Source organism: Cottoperca gobio, chromosome 20, assembly GCF_900634415.1.
Source record: "Cottoperca gobio chromosome 20, fCotGob3.1, whole genome shotgun sequence".
Taxonomy (NCBI): Eukaryota; Metazoa; Chordata; class Actinopteri; order Perciformes; family Bovichtidae; genus Cottoperca; species Cottoperca gobio.
In genome coordinates, this window is record NC_041374.1 from 8297050 (window position 1) to 8313125 (window position 16076).

General features: G+C 44.9%; 1 protein-coding gene across 2 annotated transcripts in view; it reads right to left on the reverse strand.

Annotated features, from left to right (window-relative positions):
- Positions 1-2267: 2267 nt before the first annotated feature.
- Positions 2268-16076, reverse strand: part of slco5a1 (solute carrier organic anion transporter family member 5A1) — a 36983-nt gene continuing 23174 nt past the window's right edge. For both annotated transcript variants that reach the window (XM_029457928.1, XM_029457929.1), the window contains exons 5-10: positions 12804-12968; positions 9864-10062; positions 7415-7574; positions 6012-6253; positions 5851-5915; positions 2268-4871 (exon numbers count right to left, since the gene is read on the reverse strand). In XM_029457928.1, the coding sequence (XP_029313788.1) occupies positions 4414-4871; positions 5851-5915; positions 6012-6253; positions 7415-7574; positions 9864-10062; positions 12804-12968 (1289 nt within the window). In that variant the 3' untranslated portion in view covers positions 2268-4413. The remainder of the gene's footprint in view (positions 4872-5850; positions 5916-6011; positions 6254-7414; positions 7575-9863; positions 10063-12803; positions 12969-16076) is intronic.

The following is a 16076-nucleotide window of genomic DNA, read 5'->3' on the forward strand; positions in this document are numbered from 1 at the left end:
ATAATATGTTTGCACTGCGACACGTTTTTAACAAACTCAACCGAACCCTTGACGACTCCACCCTGCCAGAGCTGGGCTCCGGGGCCGGGGGTGGAGGCCTTGAAGAGGGCAGCGGAGAAGAGTTGGCCTCAGCCAGCGACGTCTGGCCGGAGGCTTTCTTCACCACCCCCGCCCCCAGCAAACCGCCTCCAGCACCACCCGCACCGACACAGGAAGCTGCTGTGAACGACCTTCCCGAGAGGCTTTTAAACAGACCGGCACCTCCGTCGGGTCCAAGAAGAGACGGCGTTATCTTCCAGAGGGACATGTGGACGCAGCAGCTGGAGGAGATCGAAGGAGAGACGTTTAGCGGGAACGGACTGACGGAGCTGGAGACGCGACACGACAACCTGCTGCGCTCTCACAACAGCCTGCAGCCGGGGCCCGGCCTGGACCTCGAGGAGGAGGAGGAGGAGGAGGAGGACATTTTCCAGGCACAGGGCTTCCTCCCTTTCTCCCCACAGACGTTGAGGCCCAATGTGCAGGCCAGCATCAGCGGGAGCCCCCCCCCCACCCCGCAGCGTGTCGAGTTGGTGCTTCAGGTGCTGCCTCAGTCGTTGCCCCTCACCTCGGACTACGAGGGCAGCGGCTCTCCGCCTCCACCCTCCAATCAGAGCCTCTGAGGCAGACGCTGCTGGTCGCCATAGAGACAGTGAGGATGACCTCCGTCAGTCAGAGTTGTATAATGTTAAAGTTATTGTTTATTTTTTTACAGGTGCCTACATGTATTAGTAAAAGTGTTATGTTTTTTTTCTCCAATATATATATTTAGAGAAGAAAAAGCCTTAAAGCAGCAAAGTGATCAACACGTTCGAACATCTTTAATAATCCTGAACCTGCTTCATCTCATCCACAATTAAAGGTTCAATTTGACCCCAAATGCACTTTGAAACGTCATGACCCTGTTTGGGAAATTGGAAAACTAGATTTTTATGAAATATAGAGCTGCATAAAGAATATTTGAATAATCGATTAATCGTTGGTCATTTTCAAACGAATGTCTTTGCTGCTTTTCTCTGTTTTATATCATATTAAAGTGACAAAACGAGACGTTTATAGACCAAAGGGTTAATGTAGAAATTAATCCAGAATAATAAAAACATATTATTTTACTGACTTGCTGGTTTGTTTCTCAAAGTTGCATAATCAACATAACTACACAACTTTAACAAATATTTGTTTTTATTCTAAATTTGCCAAATGGGAATATTTTTAGGATTGTTTTTGCCTCCTGGCATTAATATTATCAGAAGGTTCAGTTAATGTACTGAAGCGTTCAGCAGGAACATGTTCTGTGTGTAACTTTGTTCATTCATCTGTATTAAAATCCTGTTTCTGCAGCTCGTTAGAATCTGGTCGTGCAGTGTGTGTTCTCTCTCGACAGTGTGTTCTCTCTCGACTGTGTGTTCTCTCTCGACTGTGTGTGTGTTCTCTCTCGACTGTGTGTGTGTTCTCTCGACTGTGTGTTCGACTGTGTATGTTCTCTCTCGACAGTGTGTTCTCTCTCGACTGTGTGTGTTCTCTCTCGACAGTGTGTTCTCTCTCGACTGTGTGTGTGTTCTCTCTCGACTGTGTGTGTTCTCTCTCGACTGTGTGTGTTCTCTCTCGACTGTGTGTTCTCTCTCGACTGTGTGTGTTCTCTCTCGACTGTGTTCTCTCTCGACTGTGTGTGTTCTCTCTCGACTGTGTTCTCTCTCGACTGTGTGTGTGTGTTCTCTCTCGACTGTGTGTGTGTTCTCTCTCGACTGTGTGTGTGTTCTCTCTCGACTGTGTGTGTGTTCTCTCGACTGTGTGTTCGACTGTGTGTTCTCTCTCGACTGTGTGTGTGTTCTCTCTCGACTGTGTTCTCTCTCGACTGTGTGTTCTCTCGACTGTGTGTTCTCTCGACTGCGTTCTCTCTCGACTGCGTTCTCTCTCGACTGTGTGTTCTCTCTCGACTGTGTGTGTTCTCTCTCGACTGTGTGTATTCTCTCTCGACTGTGTTCTCTCTCGACAGTGTGTTCTCTCGACTGTGTGTGTGAGTGTATGTTCTCTCTCGACAGTGTGTGTGTGTGTGTGTGTGAGTGTGTGTTCTCTCTCGACTGTGTGAGTCTTACAACAGCTGCTGTCAGGAAGCCGTTCACAAATAAATCCTTTTCAACCTTCTCCGTGATGTTTCTGCCGTGAGTCTTGTCCCACCACTCGACTCGCTACAAGCGCTGCAACAAATCAATCAAGTCGGTTTTTTTCAGTTTTTTTTAATGACAAATATCAAGTTTTCAAGGCTTTTGTAAACCAAGTGTTCACAAACATCAGTTAGAGCTCCAGTTACTGTTCACTTGAGACGTTAGAGCAGAACTACACACGTCTCTAATCATGTGTTGATGATTCGCTCCCCTTCCCTGTAAATATGTTTACAGCTGATCCATCAATGCACTGAACAAAAGATCAAGATCAGGATTTTACTAAAGCTCTGAGGAAAGTGAGAAAAGATTCTGGATCCGTTTCCATGTGTGTATATATAGTTAATAGTCGAGAGGCAGATTAAAACACGACTGTTAGAGCTTTCTTACACAGTATGGAGTAGTGATGCATTCAGTGCTTTGTGGATTTATAAAGATTATCCTGTTGAATCATAAACATCAGTTCTCTTTCCTCTCGGGGCTTCTGTAGCACGTTAATCTATTTAAACATTTTTACTGAAACGTGTTCATTTGGTATTGTTTTTAGGACAGAATTTCATTAGCAGCTATAAGTTAATAGAATAAATATTTAATTTAAACGCGAGGATCCAGTGAAGCAGGAGACCTGATCAAAGATCCTCCGCCGACTGATAAATACGGAGCGCTGGAGGAAGGATGGAGAATCATTCCAGACGGAGAGAAGGGCATTCTGGGTAGCATAACTTCAGCTTTTAAATGAGTCCCCCCCCCCCCCACACATGAACTCACCCCGTCCCAACAGACTCATCGTTTATTTAAGTCTTATTGTTTCTTATTTAATTACAATGTCATGGTTAGTTCATAAATATGCTTCTAACTATGTGTGAGCTTTATAATACGCTTCATTTGCTCAGTCAATATTTACACAATCACTTATGAATATGTAATTCGAGGTACTAAGTCACGATACTAAAATTAGATTCTTTATCTAGCAGAATATCACAAATCTTGGCCAAAAATGTTAAGTTTTAAAATGTATTCACTGCATCAGATTCAGAATGTAAAATACAATAACTTCATTACTTTTCTTATATTCCCCTAAACATGTGCTTATATTAAACTAAACTTATTGTTTCCACGTCTCTACGAACACTTCCTGTTCTCTTCAAAGGGAAGTAAAGAAACTGCTTCTAGTGAAACATGTTCCTCTGAAGTTGAACCAGGTTTGTTTAACTGTAATTCACACAACCAGCAGAAGGTCAATCTTTGGGAAACTAAGTGCTACAGTTCAGTGATCCAATTTATTCATTAACATTTTAACCAAGAGTTTCGTCGCACAGTAGATCTGACAAACATTCACTGGCCTTCACACAATCATCTGCGTCCACCAGAGGGCGCCGGACACCCAGGAGCTGAACTCAGATTACTCCTGCTGGTGTTACATGCTCGCTGCATTACTTCCTTAAAAGAATACTAAACTACTATGTACATCTGAGTGCATCACATGACGCATCTTTTCAGAAATCTTTTCAGTTGTTTAAAAGTGGATCAAATGAGTTAAGAAATCTCCAGTTACAATCACATGTGGACATACAGTAGCTTCAGCACATGGTCAGAGATGAAACACCTTTCTCCTTTTAATTAGAAGTGATGAAATATAGATTTCATAGAAGTCGTTAAACACTGTACCATGTCTTTAAGCTACACGCCTTGGAAGGCGATGAGCTCGTGAACACGTGAGCTGAGGACAACAGAAGGTCGTCGCCTGACTTTTCTTTAGCGAGCGTTTACCTGCTGCTAGCTTTCAATACTGACCGGCCGAGACAGCCTGAGAGGCACTGTAACGATAAACGAAGGGAAAGAAGAGGATTTAAAAAACACTTGTTGGTTGTTAAGAGGTTGCTGATCGGTTCCAAGAGAACACGGGGTTATAAAGGAGACGCTGTACATCTTGCATAGTACAGGTGTGTTGTGCTTTAGAGGCTGTGTTGATGACGACTCGTCTGTACAGAGATGTTAACGCCCGGCCTTTGAGCACCATGTGATGTCTTTACATCGTCCCGAGCGTCAGGTGGAGGTCTGACCTTCTGAACAGCAAGAGCAGCCCTTTAGATCTGCGGGCTGGAGCCCTGCAGCTGTGCAGCAGCTGGTTGGTGTGAAGCCGACACTGCGTGGTGCAGAAACACAAAGGCACGTGTCACGATGGACGCCGTAGCGGAGGCCTGGCGTGCTCTCAGACGTGGGCGGAGCCTCTGTGGTGATGCGGCAGCAGGATGGGCGGGGTTATTGCTTTGAGGTCGTTGCCGGGGCAGCTAAGGCTGCTGTGGCCGCGGTTGAGCAGCAGGGCGGCGGGCGGGTCGGTCCGAGGCGGGATGAACACGGGGCAGGAGCGGGTGCGAGCGTGGCTCTTGTGGCCCCCGACATGGCAGATGAGCTCGCTGACGGTGCCCAGCGGAGGCAGACGCTGGCGCCAGCGCTCGTCTCGATCCTCCTTGTGCTTGATGGAGTACCAGGTGAGGAAGATGAAGATGAAGCCAATGAACTTCAGGCTGGCGGCCAGGCCGAAGTACACGAAGCGGAAGGAGGTGACGTCGTACTCCCAGCAGGAGCCGTGCACGCCACAGTCCTGCTGCCACAGCATGCAGGTGGTGTCGATCACAGCGCCGAAGTAGATGGGCGTAGGGATGTAGGCTGAGGGAGGGGAGGAATAAAAACATGTCACAGTATGATGTCACAGTGTACAGTATGATGTCACAGTGTATAGTATGATGTCACAGTGTACAGTATGATGTCACAGTATGATGTCACAGTGTATAGTATGATGTCACAGTGTACAGTATGATGTCACAGTGTACAGTATGATGTCACAGTGTACTGTATGATGTCACAGTGTACAGTATGATGTCACAGTGTACAGTATGATGTCACAGTGTACTGTATGATGTCACAGTGTACAGTAAGGTGCAGTCATGTAATGTGTACCTGCTGCAGGAACAGTTATGACAGGAAACAGAACACTGTGTACACTTGAATGTCCTGAATGTGGACTGTACTGCAGCACCATCGTTCCACCACTGGGTGGCAGCATTTCATGCAGATCAGACACAGTCTCATGGACATGGACCAAATATCAGAAACACCTTCTTGTGTGCTCAGTGAATGTTTGTGCATTAATGTATTACGTTCTGGACTCGTCTTCACTTGCAGAATAAATAAGAGAATAGACTCTGTTGTGATTTTAAGAATATTAGAAGTTGTTGTTGACGTTGTGTTTGTTGTTCTCTGAAGTATTTTAATTAGTAACACAGTTCTGTGTTTCTGAACAATAAATGTCAACTGCTAAAAAAGAAACACCTTTCAAAATAATTAAATCCCCTGCAGCCTTTTAATTAAATTAATTGAAAGTTGAATCAGCAGAACTTTATAAATGTAACGTACATTGCAGCGCTGTGGTAAAGGATTGCATCAGATGTTATGACTACCTGTATAATCACACACACACACACACACACACACACACACACACACACACACACACACATTCATTACAAATACTTTGCTTTCACTAAATGACACACTTTGCTTTCTAAAAACCCTTTTAACCTTCAACAGAGACTCTTCATGACCAAAGATTATAGAGTGTGTGGTTCTAACATGTTCAGGAACTTACCAAGTGTTCTGAGCAGAACAAACTGCATCCCAAGAGCAAAAGGTCTCTCCTGTTCATCGACAGACCTGAGGAAGGAGACATGTTCACCGCACTGCATCCAAATATCAAAAACATTCCAATTATTCAGTTCAAACTCTCTAAGCAGAGACACCGAGCCTCACCTGAGGGTGACGATGATGGCGGAGGGCTGAGCGCAGGCGGTGATGAGCGTGACGATGAAGAGGAAGATGAGGAAAGGGATCAGGGTGTTGCACGTGCGGTCGCACTTCCCCGACAAGGCGTATCCGTTCTCGTTCAGGTAGGTTTTAACGATGACCAGCTGGAGCTGGTTGACCTGTCCGCCAGAGGACGGCGTGATGACCTGTCTGCTCTGCACGCAGCCGCAGTCCGTGTAGTTCCTGATCTGCATCACAAACAACATCACACATTTAATCTGAAGAATCTGAAGAGACCTCGAGTGATATTGTAGTTAAAGGGAAGAGTTGAATATACATTTAGACACATGCAGAGACAGACAGCGTGGCTCCAGTGATGCAATCCAGACCTTTCCTCTCGCTGTTATAACTTCCTGTCTGACATTGAAAGTGCAGGAAGTGTCCGACAACAGAGCTGAGGGAGGAGACTGTGTGTATTTATTATGTGTGTGTATTTATTATGATTCATGTGTCTTTTCCTTGAAATAATTTTCATCCCTGCTTTTTATTCTACTTCATGTATAAATGATAATAATATTTATTACATGGCGAGTGTTTCTGGAACAAGAAAACTAAGAAGGTGAGATTGTGCAGTCCTGGTATTGAACTCTCAATCATCTGGTGTTGTATTTGGAAGCCGTACCATCACCACTAGACCTCCAGAGCATCACCACTAGACCTCCAGAGCATCACCACTAGACCTCCAGACCATCACCACTAGACCACCAGGCCATCACCATCAGGACATCACCACTAGACCTCCAGACCATCACCACTAGACCTCCAGACCATCACCACTAGACCACCAGGCCATCACCACTAGACCACCAGAGCATCACCACTAGACCTCCAGAGCATCACCACTAGACCTCCAGACCATCACCACTAGACCACCAGGCCATCACCATCAGGACATCACCACTAGACCTCCAGACCATCACCACTAGACCACCAGGCCATCACCACTAGACCATCAGGCCATCACCATCAGGCCATCACCACTAGACCACCAGGCCATCACCACTAGACCACCACCACTAGACCACCAGGCCATCACCACTAGACCACCACCACTAGACCACCACCACTAGACCACCACCACTAGACCACCACCACTAGACCACCAGGCCATCACCACTAGACCACCAGACCATCACCACTAGACCACCAGGCCATCACCACTAGACCACCAGGCCATCAGACCACCAGGCCATCACCACTAGACCACCAGGCCATCAGACCACCAGGCCATCACCACTAGACCACCAGGCCATCACCACTAGACCATCAGGCCATCACCACCCCAACAACTGACTTCACTATGACTTGTGTGTGTGTTTGTATGTGTGTACTATATTGTGTGCACTCACCCCGGTGCTATCATTGCCCACGGTGGTGCATCCAGCCAGGCAGGGGTTGAAATAGGTGATGCCGTCCGAGCCGCAGACCGGAGCGTACTCGTGGATTCTGCAGCCACAGTTCACGTTGCAACTGCCCGTCAGGTTCCTGTGCGTCATCGTCAGGGTCGGGCTGCACGGAAGGACACAGAAAACATTTGTTAAGAACAAGAGGAGCCATCATATCTATGGGTAAACGTTAAACTAAACTACACTCACAGACTTTGGTTAGAAACATATTTGTGATTGTGTCAAAAACAAAAGTAATCCGGGACAAAATACTTTCCCTGTGAAATATAAAAAATGCAGTTTCATTGTTTGGGAATGTTATTTTTTCGGGAACGAGGCCGAACATTCCATCAAATGTCTGTGTGTTAAGAGAGCAACATCCTCCGTGTGGTTGTTTCTCAATGATGGGAGTTAAATATGTGTGATGATAGAAGGACAGAAAGGTGGGGGGAGGAAGTGACTCGCAGTGTGGGAACAGACGAGGACTGTGGCTCCGTCTAAACTCTGAGCAGTGAAGCGAGTTCTGGGTTTGTTCTGGGCGCTAACAACACAACAGCCTCGGAGCCACACGCTGTAACACACACACACACAGTACACACAGAACACACACACAGAACACACACACACACTGACGATCTCTGAAGGCATTTTAATTAAGCAGGGACACAATTTAATTATTTTATGCTACTTCCTAAAAACATGTGAGTGATAAAGTGATACGACCTTTTTATATCGGTCGCCTCAGGGGAAGCACATTTGGGCTTGTCCTGACATAACAGTGTCACATTCCAGACATCGAGCGAGGGAGAGACAGTGTGTGTGTGTGTGTGTGTGTGTGCACGTAAGAAAAAGACATCAGCCCTGCTGGAGTCGCAGGCCCACTGCACTGCCTGCACGCCCTTTTATTGGGACTAAAGCCTCCAGATGTTGTGTCGCTGTGTGTCACAAACACAGAGTCTCAGAGCGTTTAGTGCTGCAGACTGTGAGCAGGAGAGTTGTGATGGTTTATCACATTCTGATCATTGACAGCTTTACGTTCACATGACTACACAGCAGCTTTCGTTAAGCACATGCACATATTCAAGAACATTACATGACTTGATGAAGCTCTTGGCTCTGAGAGGTTGAGGACCTTTGGAGTGTGTCGTGTCTCCAGCCAGTCGTCGAGGGAGAGCTGCGTCTAGACTCATGTGAGTCCAGACGAGGGACACAAAGGGCGGGGCTGAACATTCCTCATGTGGGTGCTACTGGTGACCGGTGCTGTTCATAATGAGGAGCCCCGACCGGCTCACACGTCTATAAACACCGGCTTAAACAAAGACGACACTTATTAACGGGTCAGCTGGGGCTTTAAAGGGCCACTGACTATTAGACAAATAATCATCATGATTAACTAAGTTGTGTGAAAGTTACATTTCAGAGGTTTAGCAGTTTCACCTCTACTTACCACACCATCACTTTCTGTGACTTGTTACATCTTAGTATGTGAAGTAGGATTTAACCTTAAGCAACAACAAGGCTTCGTAAAGCTTTGACTGGGAGAGAATACATCTTTCAAACAATTATATGAAACTCATAAAGCTTAACTTTCTTAAAAGTGCTTATAAATGTTTCATAAGCTTGTTAATGGTGCTTATGAACACATAATGTTAATCAGCATCTATAAGGACTTATGACCTTTTAACTAACGCTTAGTACAAGGACCTTGATATGAAATGTTGCCATCTAATACGAGTCTTGTGGTGCACGTCCTACAGTTCGCACAGTCTGATGTGATGATATTATCACCATAGATATGGAATATGTTTGCATGTCTTCTGCATCATCCAAGGTCACTGGTGTCCCCCGTGTCCCCTGTACTTCTGTCTGCAGGGGCTGACACGTCGGGTGATGCTGCTGCTGCTGCTGGTGGTGCTGATGGTGTTGATGGTGTTGATGGTGCGTGTCGAGCAGCAGCTTCAGAAATAGAGGTGACAGCGTGATTCAACGGAGCCATGAGAGCAGATGCCAGTGTTGCTAATTAATCACTTGCACTCCAACACAATGCCACAGCATATGAGGATGACGGGAGCGCTGACAGCAGCACACACACACACACCTCCTCCAGTGTGTGTGTACTTCAGATGGATCTTCATATGCAGACGTGAGCGCGAGGGCAGGGCAGATTTTTAAAAACGTTGCATGTGTATTGATTGTTTGTGTTTGTGCACAGTGTCAGATACACGCTCTGATGCAGACATAAGCAAGAACAAATGTATAACCAGCTAAAGCAGACATTTGCATGAGATCTAAAGCCCCTGCAGGATAACACTCAATCATATCCGTCCACCCTCGTCCTCCTCTTGCCTTGGGAATAACTAGCAGATTTGAAAGATAATGTCTTTGTGTTTTATAGATCATAATCATCTCTTACCCGGTGGTGTACGGTATGTTGATGCCTCCTAAGTTGATGCTATCGCAGCCCACGATGAAGAGTGTGGAGAAGCAGAGCAGAGACACACCGCTGCAGATCATGGCCAGCTTGGCCGACTCTCTGGCTCCAAGCTTCAGCTTCTTGATGATGTAGCCCCCCAGCACGATGCCCACCCCCGCACTGGGTACGATGATCAGACCTGTGAGAGACATCAGGGGGGAAACTTCACATGTGTTGCAAACAGAACAGAAATAAAGCAGATCGAACGTTTTAAAAACAAAAGTGCAAAAAGCATCTGATCACTTTCTAGATCTGTAATATTATAAACATACGTATAACGCATCAGAACCTGCATATAGCACTGTATAGTTAGCATTCATACATGTTTATAATGCTTTACAACAACAATCAACATTATAAAAGGTCAAGGATCATAACTGCTGGTAAATCACTGACTTCTTACATTTAAAGACTTAAAAGCGCCCAAACCACCACGTAGAGAAAACTTATAGTGTGATTATAATTTATAACAATTATGGGAGATATAACACACTATGATTCTTATAAAGCATTATGAATATTTATAACCATACTGTGCAATGAGCAGATTATTAGAACGTCTATAATGCGTCACACACAGAGTTTAAAACATTGTGTGGAGTCTTGTTGGACATCTGACTTCCCCGTTAAACCAAGAAACAAATAGAAATAAAAAGGATCATCTTTGCAGCGGCTGCCGGTGAGTCATGTCCGACTGGCAGCACGGAGCGTGTGCTCTCCGTCCACTAGAGCTGCTCTGATTGACAGCATGAAGAAAGGCAACGCTGGCTGCTGGCAGGATGGACCGGGTGGAAGTGTCACATTGGTTAAAGGGGAGGCTGCACATGGACGCCTTCAAGCCCAACCACAGGCCCTCGCGGCCGGGTAACGAGCAATAAGGGATCAGCCAACGCGGGGGGGGGGGGGTGTCTCTGTCCTCTGGAGTCTCCCTCTCTGTATGCATGCGTGTCTCTCTGAGCAACAGACAGCTGTGGCACAACATTATCCTGTAAGTGCATGTGTGCGTGCTAAACCTTGTGCTGTCTGCAGGATTAAACATGTGCACGGCCAAACCAGACATATCAGTGACATAAAACACACACGATGCTGCATGAGGGATTTTATCTGGATTGTCTGTCATTTTAAATGTCACGACAAACCTTTGCTCCGCTGCAGCTCGTACAGCAGAGACAGAAGACTAAAGAGTTGCAGAAGACATAAGAGAAATAATAAGAATGGAAAGTGTGTGTTTGAATAAGTGAGGCACCAAAGTAAAGAAAGCAGCAACATTAGCATGGGGGGCTGTTTCTGTAGCAACATCTAATGAGCACGTAGCGGTGGCGGCTCTTCGGCGCTACAGACTCATCCAGGAAGTCATTTGCAAGATTTCCATTCATCTTATTTCCACATGTCTGGATTCTACGTGTTGTGTGCTTCTACAGAAGACAGAAGCTATTTATTCCAGATGGTTAATTATTCCTAATTATTATTATTATTATTATTAGTTTCTTGTGCTGCCGGAAACATAAATTGCATAATTTCCGTTGCAGAGTTTTCCCCCAACAAAGGAGATCCACCCGGCAACAACAACAAGAACAGAATAAAAGCTTTATGAAGTGAAACACGATGTTCCGTCACTTCGGATCCTGCAGTCAGTAAAACACTGATGGAGCCGAGTATCACTTTACATCACCTGCATATAACATTAGTGTCTCTCTTGTGATTCCAGGTAGAACCGTCTATCTATGTTCAAAGTGCGGATGCTTCTGATGATCAGGTGATTCATGAGGATTTCCTTATTGCTTTGTGAAGTGAAGCCGTGTGCTTTCTAGAAAAAAGCTAAAGAATTCTGATTTTCTTTTCTCGTAAATGTACGACTTTAGTCTCAGAGAATATTTAAGTTTTTAATCTTGTAAATTATGCGTTTTATTACTCCCCCCCCCTCCCCTCCCCTCCCCCCTCCCTCCACTTCATCATTTATCTTTCACAGCCCTGATCGGGCGCCACACTCTGATCTCACGGTCATTATTATAAACCCTCACAATCCTCAAACCATCTGTGTGTGTGAGGACGCAGGCGTGCCCGCTCCTCCTCGCCAACCATCATCACATCCCAGCAGCTTGGCATCGTTTCAGTAGCCATGGCAACCGCACCGCCCGTGTGTCCTTACCCCTTGTATCTTGGCAACAGGCAGATGAGATGAGGTAATGGTATTGACGTGTGTGTGTGTGTGTGTGTGTGTGTCTACAGATGATCATATGTTTGCCACCAGAATATTTGGATGCAATATTAATACCTTGTTACTTGATGTAATATTCCTGATTTGTTGTGTATTAGTACAATAAGTGAAGGATTTATACATGCTACATGTGTGGCAGAGGGGTGTGTGTGTGTGTGTGTGTGTGTGTGTGTGTGTGTGTGTGTGTGTTACAGTCAGAGGATGTAATGGAAGCTCATCACTGAATGAAGCTCAGCGATGACTCATAGCGCTGACTGAGTCATCGTGTGCACGTGGCGAGGTGAGAACTACATTGATACAATGATGTATTAATGTCATGTTAATACGTTGATCTTGTCCAGAATAAACACAAAGAAAGAAACAAAATGTTTTTCACTGTAAGTATTTGAAAGTATATGTATTTAAATATTTTCCCTGCAGGCTTGAATCTGAAGCTGCACAATACACTACATTTACTTCCTTATAACCGTAAAGTAAATAATGTTGTTTTCTAAATTACTGCAGGGACCTTTCAGTGTTCAATTACCAACAACATGATTTATAGGCTATAAATATTATATTATTTATAGGAAACTAAAACACAATTTCTTCTCAGGATTGTTGATTTTAAAGTCACACATTTAGAAGATTTCTTTCCCACAGCTAACAACAAAGACACTTACCGGTGTAGATGCTGGCATTGGAGGCGGGGATCCCAAACTGTGACTCAATAAACTTGGGGATGAAGGTGATGAAGGCGGTGACGATGGCGCACTCCGCTGTGTAGGACAGGCTGACGAACAGGAAGGTCATGTTGCTGAGGATCCTCAGGGCGGCCTTGGGGAGGTCTGAGGATGCAGGACGGGACAGAGCATGACATTAACACACAATCAGTCTCTTCATTGGGCTCTCACACACACACACACGCACACACGCACACACACACACACACACACACACTGAGCTCAAGGGAGAAGAATCATTCCTGGAAAGCTGCTTCTGTAACCCAAATAAAGCCGTCATAATAACCGTAGGTGGAGTAAAAGTTAACACCACCTTTAAAACTCTCTGAAACACAAACACTTGTGCATCCAACCGTGTTACATCTGGAGAAGTTTCCCTGCTTCATGCAACACTGCAGGAACAAACAAGACAAACCCTGAAACCCTGTGACGCTTTCAGCAAGTTCAGCTGCACACGTACAGTTTGGTCCATAAATATTTGGACATTGACACAATGTTCATCATGTTGGCTCTGTACACGACCACAATGGACTTGAAATTAAACAAACAATATGTTTAAATTTGAGGGTATTTACATCCAAATCAGATGAATGGTGGAGGAACTACAACACATTTTATACGTGGTATCCCCTTCTTAAGGAACCAAAAGTAATTGGACAAAGTAACATAATCATAAATCAAATTGTCACTTTTAATATTTGGTTGCAAATCCTTTGCAGTCAATGACCGCCTGAAGTCTGGAACCCATAGACATCACCAGACGCTGGGTTTGGTCCCTGGTGATGCTCTGCCAGGCCTCTACTGCAGCGGTCTTCACTTCCTGCTTGTTCTTTGGGCAGTTTCCCTTCAGTTTTGTCTTCAGCAAGTGAAATGCATGCTCAATTGGATTCAGGTCAGGTGACTGACTTGGCCATTGCAGAACATTCCACTTCTTTGCTTTAAAAAAAACTCTTTGGTTGCTTTCGCAGTACGCTTTGGGTCATTGTCCATCTGCACTGTGAAGCGCCGTCCAATGAGTTCTGAAGCATTTGGCTGAATATGAGCAGATAATATTGCCAGAAACACTTCAGAGTTCATCCTGCTGCTTTTGTCAGCAGTCACATCATCAATAAATACAAGGGAACCAGTTCCATTGGCAGCCATACATGCCCATATACATGCCCACGCCATAACACTACCACCACATTGCTTCACTGATGAGGTGGTGTGCTCTGGATCATGAGCAGTTCCTTCCCTTCTCCATACTCTTCTCTTCCCATCATTCTACAAGTTGATCTTTGTCTCATCTGTCCACAGGATGCTGATCCAGAACTTTACAGGCTTTTTTAGATGCATTTTAGTAATCTGCTCTTCCTGTTTTTGAGGCTCACCAATGGTTTACATGGTGTGGTGAACCCTCTGTATTTACTCTGGTGAAGTCTTCTCTTGATTGTTGACTTTGACACAGATACACCCACTGTACCTCCTGGAGAGGGTTCTTGATCTGGCCAACTGTTGTGAAGGGGTTTCTCTTCACCAGGAGAAGGATTCTTCTGTCACCCACCACAGTCGTCTTCTGTGGTCTTACAGGTCTTTTGTTGTTGCTGAGCTCACCAGTGCGTTCTTTCTTTTTAAGAATGTACCAAAGAGTTGATTTGGCCTCACCTAATGTTTTTGTTATTTCTCTGATGGGTTTGTTTTGATGGTTCAGCCTAATGATGGCTTGCTTCACTGATACTGACAGCTCTTTAGACTTCATATTGAGAGTTGACCTCAACACATTCCAAAAGCAAATACCACACTTGAAATGAACTCTAGACCTTTTATCTGCTCCTTGTAAATGAACGAGGAAATAACACACACCTGGCCATGGAACAGCTGAACAGTCAATTGTCCAACTACTTTTGGTCCCTTAAAAAGGGGATACCACGTATAAAAGATGTTGTAATTCCTCCACCATTAAAGCTGAAAGTCTGCACTTAAAGCACATATTGATTGTTTAATTTCAAGTCCATTGTGGTCGTGTACAGAGCCAAAATGATGAAAGTTGTGTCAATGTCCAAATATTTATGGACCAAACTGTATGTGGATCATCTCTGCTGAGAGCCCCGAACACACCGAGCTCCGCCTGCATGCTGTCATCCTCGGTTCATCATAACAAGGACAAACATGCCCTTCATGTCCGCCTGAGGACAGTGTCCATACGAGTTGGTTGACATGATGCAGAATGCCCTCTGCGCCGGACTCTCAGAAGTCATGTGGTCCAACTGTAAGTACATTACTATTACCAGGCAGATAAAGCTCTGATGTCACTTTCTCTCCATCAGAGCAAATGCAGGGCAGAACAATAAAATAATAAAAAAACAGGAACTAATAGAGACACAGGCACGTCATGGCAACTCAAATGGTCTCGACTCAAATCATGACATCACCTGCTGATCTAATGCTATCCACACAATTATTAAAGTCCTATTTCCAACATCCTGTTTAAATGTATATTGTGTGAAAACACTCTCCCTTTTGTATATGTAGTGAGACAGAGAAATGTGTAATGTCCCTGAAGGTAACGTTTCCTCTCTCTCCTGTCATGGTGTCATCAGTCCTGTGTTGTATATGTAGTGAGACAGAGAAATGTGTAATGTCCCTGAAGGGAACGTTTCCTCTCTCTCCTGTCATGGTGTCATCAGTCCTGTGTTGTATATGTAGTGAGACAGAGAAATGTGTAATGTCCCTGAAGATAACGTTTCCTCTCTCCTGTCATGGTGTCATCAGTCATGTGTTGTATATGTAGTGAGACAGAGAGATGTGTAATGTCCCTGAAGGTAACGTTTCCTCTCTCTCCTGTCATGGTGTCATCAGTCCTGTGTTGTATATGTAGTGAGACAGAGACATGTGTAATGTTCCTGAAGGTAACGTTTCCTCTCTCTCCTGTCATGGTGTCATCAGTCATGTGTTGTATATGTAGTGAGACAGAGAGATGTGTAATGTCCCTGAAGGTAACGTTTCCTCTCTTCCTGTCATGGTGTCATCAGTCCTGTGTTGTATATGTAGTGAGACAGAGAGATGTGTAATGTTCCTGAAGGTAACGTTTCCTCTCTCCTGTCATGGTGTCATCAGTCCTGTGTTGTATATGTAGTGAGACAGAGAAATGTGTAATGTTCCTGAAGGTAACGTTTCCTCTCTCCTGTCATGGTGTCATCAGTCCTGTGTTGTATATGTAGTGAGACAGAGAAA